The following is a 21,772-nucleotide window of genomic DNA, read 5'->3' as shown; positions in this document are numbered from 1 at the left end:
GAATTTCTTTTGTCAGACCGTATAAAATCACTCGTCTCCACAATGAAGACTGTGAATTAATTGCCTCATCATCTTACCTCGGAAGTTGTCAGAGTTAAGGCTTCCATAGACAAGACGATTCCTCCTTTCAATCGTCACGATATTCGTATCAATCCGTCGCTACTCGCCTGGAGTTAATAATTAACGACATAAACGTATACTATCGATTCGCCATCGACCAGTTTGAAACGACGAATCGTGAAGAACAATCGTCCTGTTTGCGGTCGCCTATAAATGCATATGAAAATAAGACAAAATATTGACTAGCATTCCGTCAGCCCACCAGATCTTTTAAAAAAGTTCTTTTTAGAGGACATTAATCAAAAATGCTACACCCAAAAAGTCATCGCTTTTCATTTATTTCGTAAAACAAAGACGTCAAGTTTTCTCAAGTTAAGTGGATGTCGTTTTCCTAATTAGAATTAACGTTGCCGGCCAAAAGAGATTGACGACATTTATACAAATAAAACAGCGCTAGTGATCGTTTTATTTCTCTTGCCCTCGACGATGTTACGACAAGTTTCCAAAGAATGCAATTTATCAGTAACGTTCAAACATGTTTCTAGGTACGTTTACGTAAAACTGAATCTGGGTTTTGTAATTTTACGGTATTATTCAAAAAACATACCTTAGTAACATAATATGTATACATAAAGAGGAAGTCACTAATTGGTTATCTGTGCTACGCGTACCAAAGTAATGAAATTAATTCTAGTCGCACTATCCAGAACACCCAAACCGTAACTAATTGAGAAAAGTTAGGTACATATTAGCCCTAAGGGAAATCTAGCCTGGGATCTCTTTCGGACATTCAGAGTTATAAACGTAATCTACATGACTTTATAGAACACAATTGTATAATTGTATAATTAAGAAGCAGAATTTTGTAACGTATATACAAAATTAAACTAAGATATACAAATAAAAACCACTTCAGGTATGATGTTCTTTGTTCATCAACGGATTACGACCTCAGGGGTCTAGCGGTTTACACTGTAGGTGCTGGATGAGAAGGTCCCAGATTCGATTCCAGGTAGGGTCAATTTAGGATGTGAATTTTTCTAAATTGGCCCTAGTTCGTGTGTTCTTGGAAGTGCCCCAGATTGTATTCCGTTGCTCTGGTATTCATAGTACAGGGAATTCCCTTAAATAAAGAAAGTGTCATCAAACTCTGTTAAGAACTGCAGTATATTTAAAAAATAATTTCTCCACTTTTTTCACATTTTTCCACAGTCTCACCTGAAGGGCCAGCACGACTAGAGCGGCATAAAACGCGAGATAGTGCTAATCTTGCATAGAGATGTCGCGTTTTATATCGCTCTCGCGCAAGTCGTATCTTGTCGTGCTAGTCCTACTGGTTATAAGTAAAGGCGTGATTTGCCTAGAAAAAAGAGTTACCAATGCCTCTACCATGAGATTACAGTGACAGTTATTGCTAGCGACTGCGTAAAATATTTGTAAAATGTTGTCTCATCTTGTGAACGTTAAGGGTGCTATATAATTTACCATAAAAAGTTGTGAAGTAATTCACGCGGTTGCTAGCGACAACTGTCACAGTGATCTCTTGGTAGTGACACTGATCACTCTGGCACAAAAGTAAACAATGTTGCATCGGATCACAGGATTTTTTTCTGAGTGAACGATATTTGTATTAATAATTATAACAAACTAGTGGAGTAATTTCAGAAAAATAATTGAATATCAATTCAATAAAAATTTAAAAACATACAGTGAATAGCGACATCTCTAGCCGGGGCTGGTAGCTGGAAAGGTACTGACTGGGTGATAAAACTTTCATAGATTTCTCATAGATGGCGCTACGACTAAAAAGTCGTTGAAAAAACCAAATACAAAGACACGACAAACAGGCATATAGAAAAATTCGTGAGGTCCGCTGGTTCGTTCCGGGGCTTGGTTGGTTTAGCATCTGGCATGGTATGCTAGAAGACGTCGGTTCGAATCCGGCCGCATCGAAGGATTTTTTTCTGAGTATTATATTATATATATAAACGTTTGAAGAACGCGCGATTGCATCGCGACACTTGCGCTTTATAGGCGATTGCATCAACAAAAAAATGCTTAACTGCATCAATGCAGTCACTTATGTTGAATCATTATTTGCGAAAAATCTATACAGTTTTATGCACATTGTTTTGTTAATTGTAAATTTAAAAGTGAAATAAATAAATTAAAATAGTGCATCGCGATTGTAGCGCTGCTTAAGTCGCGCGTGAGTGTAAAGCTAGACAATTAGCGAATGCACCACTACTGCATCGCGACTAAATCGCAGTAGCTCTTCGTATTACGGATAGCAGAAGCAAAACACTTCGAATAACTACCATAAAAAGGTTAAGTCGCTCACCGTGTATTATTGGTGCGAATAAGCGAAGGGGACATTAAATAATAGTAATTCTTTTTTGAGATCGGTACCATTTAAATTTCATTTTCTCAGTGTTGTACTAGAGGTAAATCGGAGGAGATAAATCGTTGATCACAACCAGATGGCACTGGCAGGTGGGGTTTATAGCCGTGAGACTAATTTGTACTTTCCATAGCCGTATTATGAAGATGAAAAGAAAAAAAACAAGGATTTTATTCTTTATTACTCTTGCTAGGACGAAAGATTGAAAAAAAAGTTTGATAGAATTTGACGGTGGATTACTCCATCGGCTCTTGGTGGATTGGCACAACATCATTTCAAAGTTATCAACGTGTATTTTGGTGATTTATTTAAAGACCATTAAATCGTGATATATTCCAAAGCTATAACGTAAAATATACGTGCATAACGTCCTCTTGCATTGTATGTAATCCCTTTCCATGTCGTGTGTTAGAAAAACTTAAATTAAATATAATATCAAAAAGTATTAGATTAAAACAATTTTGGAAAAGAAATATTCTTACTACATTTCAAAATTAGATAAATCAACATAATTATTATCTTTATATCAACGGTGCAAATTGAAAGCCCCTTACCATCGTCGAGTATGATAATACTAATTAACCACAATTTAATTAACTTTCCTTATTTTGTTTGATAAGAGAAAAAAATGTTGTTAATTGGATTGGAAAATGAAAAGAAAAGCAACACTGAAAAATAGTCAATAAATTAACAACATTTTTAGTCCATAATTCTTAAAACACGCTGTTAAAAAATGCCCATTGTCATTATAAGTACATTAAAGAGGAACTGTAAAGAGAATTATTATTTGTATTTAATAAAAGTGGTACTAATAGGACTGTAAAAGCGAACACAACTTGCGAGCTATACAAATATTTGACCAAAACAACAGCTAACAGGTTTTGAATATATTTATTACCGAATTAATATGCCATCAGAAATTCCACATCACAAAATAATCTCATAAATTCTTTACATCCTGTTTAGCCATTCCAAACCTCGTAGAGACATATAGTTGGCTGGTTGTCTGCATTAAATTAAGATTTTTCTTATGTTACACTTTTATTGACGATGCTGGATGGGAGGTCCTGGGTTTGACTACCAATTTGATAACGAACTTTCTAAATTGGTTTTGGTCTATCGAGTTCTTAGGGTTTCGCGATTGTTACACATAGGAAATTAAACTATTTTTCCGGATTTAAATCGCGATTTTAATCGCTTTAATACGCGATTTAAATCCGGAAAAATAGTTTCATTTCCTATGGTTCTGGTCTACCCAATCAGACTAAATATCTATTCTAGATATTGCTGCGGACTAAATTTCGTTGCCCTGGTACCGTACCGACGAAGACCAGGGAACGATTCCCTGGTCTGAGCCCGGGTACAAAAGAAAAAGATTATGAACTCTGATTACATGCATACGTATCATTGCTATCTTTTTTGTGAAACAAATGCAATTTCCCGGTTTCCGGTTCTGAAAGGTAAGATTGCTGGTGAAATCACTGGCGCATATGGACATGATAGACTGTTATGGACAGGCGTGTAGCTTACTATCAGGCGCACGACTTGTTCCTCCAGTCACTTGATATTATAATACATATATATATAATACATCAATGTTAAAAAGTCATGTGATTACTTGGTCTGATTTTTCTGAATTCGTTAGAATTGTTCGCTAAAATTTATTACAATAGAATAATGTTATTAAAGTCACTTTAAAATTCACAAAACCACGTGACTGGTAGACTTCCAACTTCCTGATATACATATTTATTCCACTGTTATTGTTAAAGCCATTCCATTGGTCACTTTAAATTTTTATAAAAGGACGTGATTTCAAACTAGAGATGTCCCCGTACTATGAGAAGGTAACCTATAACGAGATTAACTTCATTCGATTCTAGGATGGTCCTTTAGATACATTTTGTTAGCTTAATGTTAAAATATCTGAAATACGTGAGAAAATCGTATAAATAAACCTAATTTATTAAGGTACTGCATTCCGTAGTTTGATTGCAAATTATCATAAGAATGTATAATAAGTAACTCAATTGATTTTTATAAGATACAACTGTTGGTAAATCGATTGTTGGTGGCGGCACCTGGTTTTGACCAGTCAGTGATTTCGACCAATCAGTGAATTGACCAATCATAGACCAATGAAATCAGAAAATAAAATGGTGATGGTAAAGTGGAGTGTCACCACTAAAAATAGCATTAAGTTTTCTGAGACTCAGAGTCGTATTCCAGAACTCTACTCAATACTCAAGTCAGGACTTGAGTATTGCAGTGAGCACTGAAAATCATACTCAAGTCCTTGCCATTAGGATCGTATTTCCAGTGCTTGAAATCATACTCAAGTCTGCTCAAATCCTGACTTGAGCATTGAGTAGAGTTCTGGAATACGACACTCAGTCTACATTGCGACGCAAAAATGTACAGTTATCTAAAAAAATAAAATGGTACGGACACGTTTAAAAATACACGAAGAGTTTTTATTTTACATCGTCCTAATGGGAAAAGAGTAGCTATCCTAAGTTATTCTACATAGAATCGAATCTGCAATCTATCACGTAACGCTCAATGTGGGAGCCGAACCACGAGGATAACAAAAGGCGAAATAAACCTTACGTATATAACAAATTGCGTCTTACTTCAATTTCGTTATTTGAAAGGGTAAGTGGCATCGACCGTTTGTCATGATTCATAATTAATGAAAGTATATCGATTTCAACCACAAACAGCTACAACCCTATTATCTAAAGTCCGAGCTTCTATTTGAGTAAGAAAGTAAATCGATTTCTTTTCACAGTTGTTACGCTTTAACCATTTAGTTCTTCTATTGACTATTTTAGTGCCACTATGGATCCCTCTGGTACGCACCTAACTTCAACTTTGTTATGCACTGTTTGTTCAGTTGGTATTCACTACTTTAGTATATCATTTTGGACTGTCCTTTGCACGTCCTATGATATCTTAGAAGATGGAAAAATATTCACAACTAACTTCACACTATCACTTCCATCACTATAAAGAAGTTATAAAAGGCATGTATTTAAACGATCGTTTTAAATTTGCAAAAGCAGCAGGCAAAAAATCTAAATGGTCATTGTTTTAATGATTGATCGTTTTTCTCTGAGACTAAATAAAATACATTAATTCAATCGTTATTTAAATCTGTTCTGAGCTACGAGTACGTGAAAATTTTTGATTTTTATAAATTAACCTTGGCAGTTTTATGTTGGGCCTCAAAACTAAGACAAATGAGAATTAAAAATTAAATTTAGATACTTACTTTTAAAACTAAGTAAACGTTTATTTGTATACTAATATATATTATATTAATTATAATATAATTTGACTTGAAAACATGTTCACAAACGCAAGCAAATTGGCTAATCTGGCACTCGCCTGCCGCTGCCGCAGCACGCTCGCTTCGCCCGTTCGGCTCGTGGTGCTTTTTCATATACTAAACCTAATCTAACCTACTGTATGGAGGGCACAACCAAGCAACCAAGATGAATTAGGGCATCAATATCAAAAGATATACTGGTTATAAATGTCATCCATCGTTAAAAAAGAAGACCAATAATAAAAAAAGAAGATCAAATGTTATTTTTGAATACCAAATATTAGCTTAGTATGCTTAAACATAATAATAGTGTTGTTTACCTTGAATGAAGTTCATTTATAATTTATCCGTAGATCAACTAATATAGACAGAAGAAATAATGCACATGTCAAACATAAAAAAATATCGTTTTGTTTGATCCCCCTTTATAAAAGAGCCGTGGTAAGGGCGGGCAGTTTTGACTTGACCTGATGGCGAACTTAGAGAATACTAGTGAATTTAATCTCTAATAAGTGAAATTGGAGTTGTATTTTTCACATATCAGTTTGCTACTGTAATTAGGAGTGTACCATGGCTGTTTACATATACATATATTCTAATATTCGATTAAGGTTACCCGGTGACATTTCATTTTTGATTTATTGGATGTTTTCGTTGTCCGGTCTCAGAACCTCGTAACTGACCGTAACTAATCACTAAAAGGTTTACCTTAACGGTTTAGATATAAGGTTGTGTTTGAAAATTTTTTTGAAGCATTAAAGAGTTTCTCAATAATAATCTCGTCTGTTTTCGTAAAATGCGAATGAGTTCGAGGCTTGGCCTTAATATTTGTGTAGGCAGGTTATTTCAATATTTTTCAATTGTTTGTGTTTTCGACGAAGCCACCAACATTACTGTAAATAGCGGTCTCCGGTATTGCAATTTCTTTTCTTACATATCTATATTTTATTTCTAAAAGAATTGTTAACTGTTACGGACAGGCTTGTTCGTCCCATCACTGGGTTTCATAAAAAAAAAGAAGTTTATGTAGAGCTAATAGGTCCTCTATTACTAATCTTTGTACAGTCAATGCCCTGTAATACCAGACTCTGTAACCGACCATTCGGTTCTGGGTAAATAGATAAGTGTGAAGAAAAGTGTTAAACGAACTTAATTAACCTTTAGCATGTGAACCATAAAATTAATTTTGGTATGACTTTCATAATGCATCATTTTAAATGATGTTTTAAGAAACTCTTTAAGGCAATTTGATCTTAAACGTACACTTACTTAAATACAGTACACTTACTAAAATACGTACACTTATTAATGATAACAAATGACGGGACGAATTAAACACACAGAGAGCGGGTGCGTGTCGGGTCTGACCTACACCCGCTCTCTGTGTGTTTCGCGTATTAACTCGTGAGCTTGGTGGTAAGCGACACGCCTGTCTATAACAGTTGCAGTGCCACTTAGGGCTTTAAATCGCAAAGATCTGAGGGTCACTGCCACTGCGTCTGTCACCCTGAGACATGAGTTGACAAAAGTGCCTGTATTTTCACCAGCACCCATTAACCCTTCAAAACCAGAACGCAGTAATGCTCACATTACTGCTTGGCAGCAGAAATAGGTAAGTTGGCTGTACTTCCCTGGACAATTTCACAAAGAACTCTACCGCTACCTAATAAACACTACTGTATACGAAAAGAAAATAAAACATTTTTATCTTATTATATCGCATTTGTATTTCCTCTACTCAGAGGTTACGTTTCTAGCGATGTAGTGTGGGGATAATCCTCTTAAGGCGAAAACAAAGGATAATAGGTTGTTGGGAACTTAACGCGCCTGAATTCAGCCGCTAAGTCGAAGCTACCTTATTTAATCCAACGTAATCTAGTGTTGTTTCTGTATACTATTTCGGCAAAGGCTACCGCACTCCTCGCGTTAATTCTACCTGGATCTTGTTGCCAGTTGCTACGTAGTTACGCCAATGAGCGTTATTCCAATGATATAAATATAATCATACCTATTACCGTTTCAAACTAAAGAATTTAAAAGAATAGTACATATAATAATAACTTTTCGATTCGTCAAATTAATATTAACACGTTTTTGGACGGCAACGGCGTTTACCGTAAAATCAAATATAAGAATACGTAGGACGGAGTACCCGTTTACGCTATTTAATGCACTGATTGCTTCCACACAAAGATACGCAAAAGGTGCGCATCACTGGTGTGCAGAGTGCGGGCCTGCCCCAATACCATCTTGGCTATGATGACTGGAAGATTGCCTCTATATCTGGCACTGTCGTGATAAGCATGCCCGCTATCGTACCGGCCATGGCGGCAATCGATTTACACATCATATTAACTATAGACTTCAATTTTGGCTTTTATTTAACTTTATTTCATTTTGTTCGATTTTATTTTATTTTAATTTTTATAACTTTTTATTGATTTTTATTCGAATTATACACTTCATTATTTTGAACTTCAGTTTATTTATTTCAATTGCAATATTTTGGTGTGAGTCGTTGTCACCGGATTTTTTTTTTAATATTTTTATTTATTTTCAGTACTGTCCATATAAACAGGTTAATGATTGAATTATATGAAAGTGTTAAATAATTTAATAAGTCATGAATAATAGATTCATTCATTTCAGTGTAGATTCATCTACTAAAATTACAAGTCGTTAACAAATTCGTAATTTTTATTTAAGAATGTTTTGCCATCTTTTTTTATAGTCTGAACATCACGTCTTTTTTTCCTACTTGAATACACAGTGAAATACCTAGAGACACCTTCTATCTAGCCTTACAATATTCACATCACTCTACGTCCGAGTGAATTTTGGGTTCATTTGAAACATTTTTTTACCGAAAAACGTTATTTGAACGAAACCGATTAGATATGTATTAGACCTGACACGATCATGGTGATCCGGTTAGCGGAAGCTGAATGAGAAAGTCCCGGGTTCAATTACCGATAGAATCAGTTTGGGGTGCTAAGTTTCAAGGAATCCCTTATACTATAAGTACCACTCTACCTAGTTCAATACCAGGTAATTAGTCTGTTTTTCAGGTATACTATTATAAATTATTTTGTTTTGGAAAGTATTATTTTGGGTCTATTTTAGATTTTCACCTCTCATGACATAAAACGCAAAGTAAATTTGTATTTTAAATGGGAAAGGCGGTATTCCCAATGGCACAGTCGGTCGAGGTCAGAGACTCGGGTTCAAAAACCAGCGAAAAATACGTGCAATGTCAAACAAGCTTATTATTATTTTAGGCGACTTCAAAAAAAGAAGGTTCTCAATTGGTCTGTATTTTTTGTGTACGTTACGCGATTACTCCGATTACATGTGTGAACCGATTTCGATGATTCTTTTTTTGGTGGAAAGGTCTCTCAGGAGTAGTCCCATCAAATTTGAAGAAAATATTCCACGTCTAAGAGTGGCAAACTGTGATAAATACAGTTTATATGTATTTCATCCATTTTCCGTTAATATCACGTCTTTTTACTTAACGAGAAATTATTGCCCATGTACTATTAGATAAAAAATAAACAAAATATTCAAGAGATTTATGTAAACAAATAAGTTTAGTAGCAGTAGAGCTCCTTGTGAAAGAGTTCGTCCAGGGAAGTACTGCCACCTTACCTACATATGTCTGCCGCCAAGTAGTAATGTGAGCATTACTGCGTTCCGGTTTCGAAGGGTAAGGGTGCTGGTGAAATTACAGGTGTATGGGAGTTGTCACAGGGTGTCGTTGTGTATCGCTTACTATGGAAAGTGACATATTGGTATGAACAGATGCCACTCTTAATGAATACTGTAAGGAAAAACCTTAAGAACCATTTGATTAGTACCGTTTATTTTTATCCCTTTCTTAGCTTACAAACAGTCAATACAAAGCCTTTTCGAAGGATATGTAACCTAATTACGTTTCTACATTATGAACAAACAAACAGTAGCCGAGTAACAATTAGGTGCGCATTAAAACAAGAACACATTAATAAACCATAATGCGGACGCATCAGGTGTAACATCGAAACGATTCTGTATAATTGCTGGGAAATATTCCCCATAATTGTTCTTATAGCCCATCGAATACATTTCCATGTGCTGTTAGTATTAAATCGACATGGCACATTGAAAAACTGAATCGATTGAGAATGTGCTGAATATATTACGGGTTAAAGTATAAAATTGATATTCTAAAGTGATGACCACTTTGAATAAGTCTTTTTTGGTGTAGATTCATAGAAACTTTTTTCAATTATAATCTCTTTAGACTTTAAAATCTCTTAAAGCCTTAGCTTCTAAATTTGAAATTGAATTGTGACGTGCTTCATTTGTTTTCGTTTTGATAAATTTTGCATTCGAGAAAAAAATGGCCGCCGTAAAGATTATAACGGTTCGATTTCGAACTTTCGAACTCCGGTCCCTCCGGCCGAGTAGGAATTTGGGAACTGGTACGGGAAGTGAGCGTGTCTTACAGCTCCGCCACCAAAGAAGAGATTTGGTAGTTGGCTCAGAGTCGACGGCTCAGCGGTAGCAACCGTTAGAGCGCGACGGGGAGTGAGCGTGCCTACAGCTCCGGTACCTATCTGGAAAATAGGGATGGTGCTGAACGTGTACCCGCGAGCATACTCGAGCAGGTGATTGTGCCCTTCTCGTATACCCTAAGGGTGGGAAGGGAGGGTGACTATAATCAAAACTAATGTAGAAAGTTATGGGGCTATCCGAGGTCAGGACCTGAACTTAGAATGTCCCTGTGTGTGCACAGGTTATAGTGCCCTACCCGCATAACCAAGAGGTTGATAGGGTTGAGCTCTATAATCAAAACACACGTCGAAGATACGCGAACTGTCTGAACTATAGCGGTGGAAATCGTTACTTGTGCAATGCGCAACAGGAGGTGAGGGTGCCAACAGTTCTGTCAGTATCTGGGCAATAGGGAGGGCGCTCTATGTGCACCCAGGGCACCGCACCCACGGCACTAGTCTTTTGAGAACCGTATGAAGTCTGTGTAAACGAGCTCATCTGGGGTCAGGACCTAACTGACGAGGTCTCTGTGCAGACTTGCTTGTACAGGTTGTATAGTACCCTATCGGTAGAACCAAGAGGTTGAACGGAAGATAACTGGATCGCTATACACAAAACATACGTAGAAAGATATGGGACGGTCCGAACTATATCTGGCGATGCGTTTAGCATCGCCACAGAGATCAGAGGTTTAGACAGTGTTAATATTAATTGTTATGAAAAATGGAATCTTTATGTTAATTATGTTAATGCCAACGATTATCATATAGCGGTTGAACCCTGGCGGCACGCCTATTCAGTGTTCTAAAAAGGGACTTGCCCACATCTTCGGTAACTATTGCGTGGTTTAGCCGCGAAATATTCCACCATAGCTACTTTAACATCCCAAGGCCCCGTGTACATCAAAATCAACATAATATGTGAAGTGGTATAGATACGAACAATAATTATTTCTATGATCCCGTAAAGTACCAGTGTGCGTTATAAAAATATGGCATTCAAATTTAGCGCTATTCGTTCTATATGACCATAGGGTTATCTAGAAAAATACGTTTTTCGTACAAAATTAACATAAAAAATAAGTCTATAGTAAATTATGTTTAGGACATTGGGCGTTTAGCGCTGTTCCGATTGGAGGTTGAATAAAATACAACACATAAATTAAAAAAAAATATTGAGACCACAGACGAGCAAAACGCAATTGATAGAATTAATAAGCCAATAAAACAAAAAAACAACAAAATAAAATAAAACTGACAAGTAAAAAACAAAAGATAACGACCACAAATTTTGTACTGCCATTTGTGCGGTTGTGGCGTACGCAAAAGGCCTTCATTCACCATAAGCCACGGCCATAATTAACTGTGGTGCTGGTTTTCAATGAGCCCTGAGCCGAGGTGACTAACGATGTTTGCAGGGTCTTAGGTGGTTAGAACTTGCGGTATACGGAAAAACTTAGTTAAGTTTATGTTATACTGGAATGTTATGTTTTTTAGTACTTTAAATGTAATAAATAAATAAAAAAAAACTGGTATAATCAAGATGTTGTGAAGAAATTTAGGATTGAATAGCAAAACTCGACGAGACATAAACTTTCCACACGATAAAAATATTGAAGCTCTACGTCACCTTTCATACTCACCTCGGTTCCTACCGACTACCGTTTTTCCGCAATTTAGATAATTATCTTCAGGCAAAACAATTTAGTTTCCGTAACGCAGTCGAAAACGCAGGCTGTGGATTTTTGTTCCGCTTTATTCTTCCGCAAAAGGATAAAAGACCTTCGAATGATGTAGCGCAAATATTATTGACGGCATGTGTGCATATTTTGATTAAATAAATATCACTTTCAAAAACATTGCCTTTTCTGAATTTTTACATGTTTTATAGGTAAATGTTATTATCGTGTATACGTATATATTGCATACATTTAACGGTGGGTTGGGCAGGTAGAGAGGATGAATGGAATAAGAATCTGTTTCGTCAAGATTTATAAGTTGAGTGTGAGTGAGCTAGATGGTAAGGGCCGACTTAGCACGGCAACCTTATTACGTACGACTAAATTTAGGATGTCCTAAAGAAGCCAACCCCGATGGACGTATCTAAATCCTTTATTTTTGATGCGTAACCATTGACTTACAAATAAATGGACGACGGGTCTAATATAAAAACCACGAAAAAAATGTCCCAAGTCAACCTATTTAAACGTAGTGACATGTCAAGCAATATGAAAAAGCTAAAACGTTGAATTTAAATTGTAATGTCATCGCAGTACTGTCTAATTTTGCTTGCTTCGCTGTCAGTCGAACAAACGAAGACTAGAGCGTGAATGACGCTCTGTATGCGATTTTAACGCCCTATAAGTTCGGACACTTTTTAGCGCGGACCCGACGTCCATATAATTGTAAGTCAATGTGCGTAACAATTATTTTACTGCGAATGTGTCTCTAGAAGACAAGGTTTGGAATTGTAAACGAAAATGTATGTATTAGGTTTTCTCTCTGTCTTTTATTTGATATCATTCCGTAATATTAGAAGGAAGTATCATCCACTCTATGTGTATTGCTTGTAGTTTAGGTAAATATCTCTACCATTTCGACATCTGGTGATAGGCGAGGTGAAAGAGTATACCCAATTTTTAATATACAGAGAAAGGTGCTTGTAAAATAACAAAAAGCATTAAAGTATGATTAGTTGTGACTTGAGCGAACGATAATGTAATTAAGGCGAGTGTGAGCGGGCAAGTCGGTAACAGCCGACCAGGGTGAACTTACCACGACTAAATTGAGGACATCCTAAAAAAAGGACAGGTGAACAGTACCCTTAACCGACGAACATGTACATAGGGCGCACTATAAGTTTCCGGAACTGGCTACTTACATAAACAATATTTAAAAAGTAATTACATTTGAAAATGGAACTCTGTGGCTGTAGAATACAATTTGTTTCATCTGACTGTCACTTGTTTTTAAATTGTGGCGTCTTTTGCGAAATTGGTTGTCTACATTACCATGGATATGACTCGGGAAATTTTTCGTAGTATGATTTTCTACGAATTTAAGTGCAATTTAACAACTCAGTGGAGCTTCGTTCGTGAAGGAGCGTCAAATTTAGTGTGGGATATAGTAACAGGTGACGAAACATGGATTTATAGTTACAATCCCAAAACAAAGCAGCAATCGAGTGTATAGGTCTTTCGAGATGAGCAAGAAACCAACCAAAGTGGCGCGCTTGCAAGGTGTCCTTGTAAACGGATGATTGCTTCTTTTTTAAATAAAACTGGACACGTGGCTGCTTTTGCTTTGGAGAATCGTTGTACCATGAATAGTGATTAGTACGACCATTTAGTTGCCGGAAGTTATTGACAAACTCAGTAAAAATAACCGTAAACGCCGTACCATCTTGCACCACGATAACGCCAGTTCTCACACGGCCAAACAGATAAATGAATTTTTGAAGGTTAACAAAGCTAACCTTATAAGCCATCCCGCGTACAGTCCCGACTTGGCACCTTGTGACTTATATTTATTTCCAAAAATTAAGAACCAGTTACGCGGTCAACGATTTTCATCATCTGAAGAGGCTGTCAAAGAGTATGAAAAATATGTTTCAGAGATTGTCACGGAGGAGTGACATAAATGTTTTCAAAATTGGTTCATTCGTATGAAAAAGTGCATTAACGCTAACGGAGAATATTTTGAGACACAATAAATTAATTTCTGACCATACACTTATTCATTCCGGAAACTTATAGTGCGCCTCACGTATGAAAATGTCAACGATAGCCTGGAAGAAGTTGCTTCTAAACAAAAATTACGTTTTGTGTCAGCTCGTTTTACTATACTTATAAAGTACTACCACTTTACCTATTTCTGCCGCTAAGCAGTAATGTAAGCATTACTGCGTTCCGGTTTTGAAGGGTAAGGATACTGGTGAAATTACAGGCACATAGGACTTATCATCTTATATCTCCGAATGACGAACGCAGTGGTAGTGCTACTTACTTGATATCATAAAAAAAGTCATGATGTTCAATAAAATAAATATGGTAATAACCCTCTTTATTTGCTCGATATAATAATTGTACAGGAATACGTGATTTATATATCTGTTTCACGAAGTTACTGAAATGGGACGCATCGTTTGTAACTTTCTATAGAATATATAGTTCATAAACACACTCTTGCGCCGGTTGAAAATGTTTTAGAGGCATTTTTGAAACTCCAGAATAATAAAACAATACGACGTAACATGAACGTTAGGGCGGCCCAAACGACATTATCATCGATTATCGATACTTTAACAGAATTAAAATTGAGTTTGCGCAAAATTTCCACTAGGGTGCCAGTTCTAATAATACACATACACGGTATTCGGTACCGCTAAGTGAGTGTCTTAACAGCGAGTTTAGCTTCACTGTAGGGAAAATTATACGAGTCATTAGTTTTCATAAACTAAATTAATATTGCTTCAGAATAGTGGAAATCTCCTCTAATTCGAATAACCCGATTTGGGTAAAATTTGATTTGTGAATTTAAACGTTCACTCCGAAGTTTTACTTAAGCAAATTCAATGTAAAACCCCGTGAATATGGTGATTATATCTGTATTTGTTTTGTTCATTGACTAAAATAGTGCTTTCACAGTAAAGTATAGAAAGTGTATTAATTCCGTGCAAGGAAGAATTTTACCCATTTACTTTATGCAATATACTTACAACTTATTCTATTAATATGATACAATGGACTAAGATACATTAAAAGCTTAAACATTAGGGCTAGGGCTAGATTAACCCGGACTAAATGGATGAAAGTTGTTCGCCGCGGAGGGGTGTCCTAAATTCAGGAAACGTGCCATTGTATTGAAATTATATGTATTTTTAAAAACATAATAAAGGGTACTTACAAAGCGCGATATTTGCCTGCTTGTTCGGTTCAAGTTGCCCTCGTAGCGCACGTAGCCGTCGTAGCTTTAACTCCTGCGCCTCTACGCGTTCGCGTAGCCTCCGTAACCTTTCTCCCTCCACAGCCACCTGAAGCAAGGTAAATGTATTATTTCTACTCATTTAATTACATACGTCATTTTACTCTTTTTACGAACACGAAAAGTCATTAATCGCTTGTCTAAATATTTAAAAAAGTTAAAGCAAAAACATTTTGACATGAAATCTACTTTCACTGTAAGGTAACATTATCTTATTATAATTTCGTATTGATGTCAAAAATTTATATTTTATGCAACAATGTTGACTAAAAAAATGGACAAGATTAGCACTGCACAGTGTCAGACAACAGTACCTCATAAAGAAAATAAGGAAATGCTATCTACTACGAATTTAACCACCATTCGAAAGAGCAGAATAATGTTCACAAAAATTAATACTTAATATAACTCGATTCCGGGTGATTTTGTTTATCGCATGATTAACTGCGGTTTTTTAGGGCTCCTTGAAGAAACCAATTTTAGTAGAGAACTTAAGAATCACTCTGTACAAAGACTACCCTTTCCATAAAACCCTCTTGAATGCGAAGAATGCACTGACATTTGTGTAATGAGCGGGAAAAGCGCGATTTATGAGATAGAGGGCGCAACCAACCCAACTGAATCATGGTGATTGAGAAAGATAAAATAAAATCTTAAATGGACATTATTTTAATGATAAAAGTAGTAAACAACTGCCGAAAAATTGTCAGTAGCCAGAACTCTAAAGAAATGACGTTAACAGAACACTTGGCTAACGTCATTTTATTTCTGGAGGGGCGATAAATATCGCATTAGGCTAACGCCCGGCCCCAGGATTTATTAAAACCGGAGAGAATTTAATTTCTCTCTTATCTGTTTACAATTTTGCCAAGGAACCGCGGACAATTTTCATGAATAAGAAACTTTTTCTATCTTTTTCCATTTCAAGCCCAAATTAAAGAAATATTGTTACGAGTTGTGATCGCATTAAAAGTTTTTGCTGGAGTTCTTGATAAGTTACTTAGCGATCGACTTTAGAAATGTTATCTTCTTAACATTCTTAAATGCATCATATATAAGCAGTGAGTAGATACTATTTTGAAGCCACTAGAAGAAGACAGAACCTCGCTTGCCTCTTTTAAGGCACTAAAAATTTTGCTATTGATCTCAAAATCCTGAGTGCCAAGTATAAATTTTACCCAACTGTAATAGATACATTTTCACTAATGATGATGATGATGATTTTTTTTATTATTTTTTTTTTATAATAAAAATTACAATACATAATAATAATGTAGTAAAAAAATTCAGTGCGATTTGAGTAATAAACGACGCCTGTAAAAAAGTTAATGTTAAATAACATTTAAATGAAGGTAATTAAGTAAAACCCCTCGCCTTCTAAGGTGAATTTTTAAATGACACTTTATTTTCACTTAATTGTACTAAATGAGGCATGTAAATATTTGTTTGTTAAAAAGAAATTTAAACATAAACTTTATTTACCTTCAAAATTATTAGTTGTGTTCGTCTTATGTTTATTTATTTATTGTATAGGAAAACCAACATGATGCATATACAACATTAGCAATTATACATTACGGTTATAAAGTTTGTAGGTAACATACTTCATGGTTAGCACAGCGAGCTATACACATTCAAGAATGTATGAAAATTAATTATTCCACTTCTCTTTGTAGTGTATGCACATAATTGTGCATAGACATTGGACAATATAAGTTACACTGCGGCCCGCCGTTCCCGCACTACGACACTAGACAGTGGTGTGAGCGAACGTATCGCACGTGTACGTGAAGTAAACACATGTTGTTTCATTGAGTATATACTAAGTAGCATAACGCCACAAATGGCGACGAGGATAAAGAACGTGAGTATAATTAATAATATTTCGAAATTTCGTCGTGGTTGTCAGCTTCGACTCAATTTTACTAAAAAAAAGAAAGAAGTGGAGGTCATCACGATTTCAAATCATTAGAATCCATTTCACTAAGGCATATAAATATAATATCTGCACATTGGAAGTATGTGTCATGCGTGAGGTGAAATGATTTAAGTCTGTTAAATGACATATTATCCGCATACCATGGTGTTCTACACCCGTGTCGTATTCTATTAGCTCGAGAAATGATATAAACAAACTGATACCGTTGGCTACTAAACTAGACAACAACATAAGTGCCTGCCTGCTAATACTTACAAAAAATAAATATTCTCGTTGTTGTGTACTTTGTATTGAAATTGCTAACTTACATTGTAAAATTACGTATGAACTCCAAATTACGATGTTCACCTACGACTATACGTAATATGTGAGTGACTACAGGGAAATTGATAACCAGAGTAGATTGGTTGCTTGCAATTTAAACAAACTTCATGTTAAAAATATGTAACAAAAACAAATAAAAGCAAATAAATTGTTACCAACTTTACGTTAACAAGTCAGCAGTGCAAATCCTTTCTTTGCTAATTTATATATATAATTTCTGAGGATTTCTCAATATTAATTAATATAATATATTCTTTCGATCTTCTCCATGGCGTGTTCTTGCTTTAGTTCTAAAATTATTTTGACATCAATTTTAAATTTTGACATTTTTTTGTTTACGCCTCTCAATTTTTATTCCAAATGTTTATTTTTCATTTCGTTTCGTTATATTTCCTTACAGTGCATTCAACACCTTGACTTGCAACGTCCTACTCATGGCTATGTACTCACACTCTAGTTGTAATGTAACACCTGACTATGTCCATGTGACAATAAATAAATACATATACCAAATACAGATCTAAACAATGTCAGATAGTACAACAAAAACTTATTATTTATTTTTGATAAATTTATTATGTTTTGTAAAAAGTAATGGAACAAAAGTTGATGTTTATGATGTTATAAATATAGTCCTGGGAGTTTATTAGTATTTTTAAAATAACCCGGTAAATATATATCTTTAAATTATTAAATTAAATTTGTTACATTGTTACAAAAAGGTATATTAATTTGTACAATAAAACAAGAAAATTCCCACATATTTCCCAAGAGCAAACTCTTCGCCCATGCTTGCTCGGTAATGAACGTCAAAATTATCAGCCTTAATTAAAAATACCTCGGAAGAGTTACAGCGTGAAAGCTTGCTTTTTCCTTTTTTTATTTGGGTAAAAGAATACCTTTTTAGAAACAATGTCTATAAATGGAGTTCGGTTGTAATGGTTACTAAAGAAGATAGCACATGGGTCCATATCGATCCCCCCTACATAAAGAATCGTAAGCCCAAATTCACAAACTTTACAGGGGAACGTTTTAATGTATTGAAAGGATTATAATTGTAACTTTTTTATTAAAAAAACCGACCTCCAAAGTTATTAGTAGCCATTTTTATTTTTTGGTCATTTTCTGTTATTTTTGTAAACAGTCATAATTATTTACTAATATTATCCTCGCAGTTCCTGAAAAAAAAAGAAATAAAAATTACAATTCCAAAAAAAAGCAAAATAAGAAATTTCGTGAAAAAAATAAAATAAAGAAATAAACAACAAAATTATCGATTGGTATCGATCTATTCACCAAATTTTATTGTAATCGCTTACCGGAAAGTGCGCGAAAATCCCCAGGTATGCTACTATTACAGATGGAATATTTCCTTCAAATTTAAATGGGACCAATGCTGAGGTACCCTCTTTTTTCTTCAAAAAAGAATCATCAAAATCGGTTCACAAATGCCGAATTATCGCGTAACATACGCAAAAATAAAATACAAATTTAGAATATTAGAATTATATTCACAAAACCAGACATAAAAAGTCATTTTATATTATTAGAATTATAAATACAGGGTTACTAGAAATCTACGTCTCAATTGAAAATCAACCTTTTTCCTAATAGGTTCCCATCATTCTGAATACTTTATATTAAAAAGTTATTATACATATACACACACACCTAACATATTTATACATGAGGCGCACTATAAGTTTCCGGAATGTATAAGAAAAAAATACTATAAATGGTCAGAAATGAATTTGTTGTTTCTCAAAATATTCTCCGCTAATGCTAACATTAATGCACTTTTTCATACGAATGAACCAAGTTTGAAAACATTTATGCTGCCAAAAGCAGTTTGAAGCCGAGCGAAGCTCCGCTGAGCTGTTACATTAACACTTAAAGTCGTAGAAAATCATACTACAAAAAAATTTATAGAGTTAAATTCATGGTGTTGTAGACAACCAGTTTCTAAAATGACGCCACAATGTAAAAACAAGTGGATGTCAGATGAAACAAACTGTATTCTACACCCAAAGAGTTCCATTTTCAAACTTTGTAATTACTTTTTAAATATTGTTTATGGCCAGTTCCGGAAACTTATTGTTCGTATGTATAAACTCTTGTAAGTCTGGGAAAGAGCAAACTTACGCCATTAATAGTCTGGTTAAATATTGGAATTATTAAAACCTTACACGGAGACAACACAACATAATAGTCCTAAACTGACTAATTTTATTTAAATTCGTTCATATGCCCTTATCTCCACTATATAAAAATAGTAATGTGCCAGGGAACCACATCAACATAGAACGCGTTTCCATTATGTCGTGACGACAGACATTGACAGACGTTGTGCAGATTAAGTGTCGCGACTTGTATATTTAAATGAAGTTGTTCACATACAGTACCATACGATTAACTGTCGTTCACGATTTTTTTGTCGTTACGATGACAGCCTGTTGTGACAATGAGAAAGCTAGAACGACCGTCGTCAGACAATAAATAAAACGTCACGATAAAACTGTGACTACAGATAATTGCAACTTCATACGATTCTGTCGTGCAAACGACAAGGCGGCTGTCGTGAACCGATAAATTGTCGTCACGGTCTAGTGGGGACGCCAGACACAACAGACGTTCATCGATAAAATACATGTCCACGATACAGTCACGGCAGATAGTCGTGATGTGGGAACAGGGGTCTACTCTCGATCTCCGTCCGAAACAATTACTGTCAAATAAGTAATATTCGACAAAATTAAAAGACAAGTATCAAGAATGAAGCTTCATTCGCATCACGCGTCTTTTCATTTGGTCAAGTATTGCTTATTTGGCAATAATTGTGTCGGACGGATGTCGGACGGAGATCGAGAGTAGACCCCCAGGTTAGACGCGACGGTCGTCACGGCATAATGGGAACGCGCCCTTACCCGATCTCAAAGTAGGGAGGAGGGAATACAGGACTGTAAGACAATTATCACTGATAATTATCACGATACTTATCACTGATAATTTATACCTTTAGAATTATAAAATTAATGGGTGCAGCAAAATGCTACCTATCTAGCTAGGTACTGTGCGTTTATGTTACAGACGAATATAAATTTACAAAAGCCACAAACAAAAAGTAGATTTCCCAAAGATGTTTATTCGTGCTTATTTGTTTATTCATGTCATTTTTAGACAAAAATCAAAAAGAAACTATAGACAATTATCAGATAAATAATTTCGAACCCTGATTATAATAAGTACCAGAGCAACGGAATTGACTCTAGGACACAATCCTGAACATCCAACCTGGTTGGACTACCACCCATAGTTCTTCCACATTGTCAATATTGCTTTCTATGATGTGACGCGAAACTCGACGCTTCCAATTACCAGGTATACTCCCTCGTAATATCTATACCCTTAAGTTTTATACTTGCTTCATTTCAAAAACAATTATTATTCATATTAACAAACTTCTTTTTCTATTTGTTTTTACATGTATCTCTGTAACATTTTCCTTACAACGTACTTAATTAGACACACGTATAAGTATCTCGTTTATTAAAGAACTTAGTTGTAGTTTTGTAATAAATACCTGAATTGTCCCGTCAGCGACTTGTTCTTTGTCTTTGTATATTGTCCTTATGTGCGATACAATACAACACAATTAATCCTTGTATTCTTATTGCATATAAGGTAATGCTTTTTTAATTTTTATAATATGAAGTGACGGCACGATGAAGTCGTGCGCCTGATTGTAAGCTACATGCCTGTCCAAGGTTATGATGTCAATGCCTGTCCAAAACAGTTGCAGTGCCACTCAGAGCTTTAAATTGCAAAAGTCTGCACTGCCACTGCCACTGCACCCGTCACCCTAAGACGTAAATTGACAAGTCTCATGTGCCTGTAATTTCACCAGCACCCTCACCCTTCAAAACCGAACACAGTAATGCTGACATTAGTGCTTGGCGGCAGAAATAGGTAAGCGTACTTCCCTGGACGAACTCTTTCACAAGGAGCTCTACTGCTACTAAAACTACTTCATCATCATCATCATTTCAGCCAAAAGACGTCCACTACTGAACTTAGGCCTCCTCCAAGGAAGGCCACAACGATTTGCCCTGCGTCGCTTACAGCGGATTCCCGCAGCCTTCACCAGATCATCGGTCCACCTTGTAGGTGGTCTGCCTACGCCGCGTCTACCGGTTCGCGGT

At 35.6% G+C, this 21,772-nt stretch overlaps 1 protein-coding gene across 7 annotated transcripts in view; it reads right to left on the bottom strand.

The window, feature by feature from the left end:
* Positions 1 to 21,772, bottom strand: part of LOC113238285 (apoptosis-stimulating of p53 protein 1) — a 468,812-nt gene that overhangs the window by 63,823 nt on the left and 383,217 nt on the right. For all 7 annotated transcript variants that reach the window (XM_026475122.1, XM_026475123.1, XM_026475120.1 and 4 more), the window contains one exon: positions 15,233 to 15,359. In XM_026475122.1, the coding sequence (XP_026330907.1) occupies positions 15,233 to 15,359 (127 nt within the window). The remainder of the gene's footprint in view (positions 1 to 15,232; positions 15,360 to 21,772) is intronic.

Source organism: Hyposmocoma kahamanoa, unplaced genomic scaffold, assembly GCF_003589595.1.
Source record: "Hyposmocoma kahamanoa isolate Upper Pololo Valley unplaced genomic scaffold, ASM358959v1 95, whole genome shotgun sequence".
Taxonomy (NCBI): domain Eukaryota; kingdom Metazoa; phylum Arthropoda; class Insecta; order Lepidoptera; family Cosmopterigidae; genus Hyposmocoma; species Hyposmocoma kahamanoa.
The sequence above is the reverse complement of the archived record's forward strand: the minus strand, read 5'-3'. Positions and strand labels throughout refer to the sequence as shown.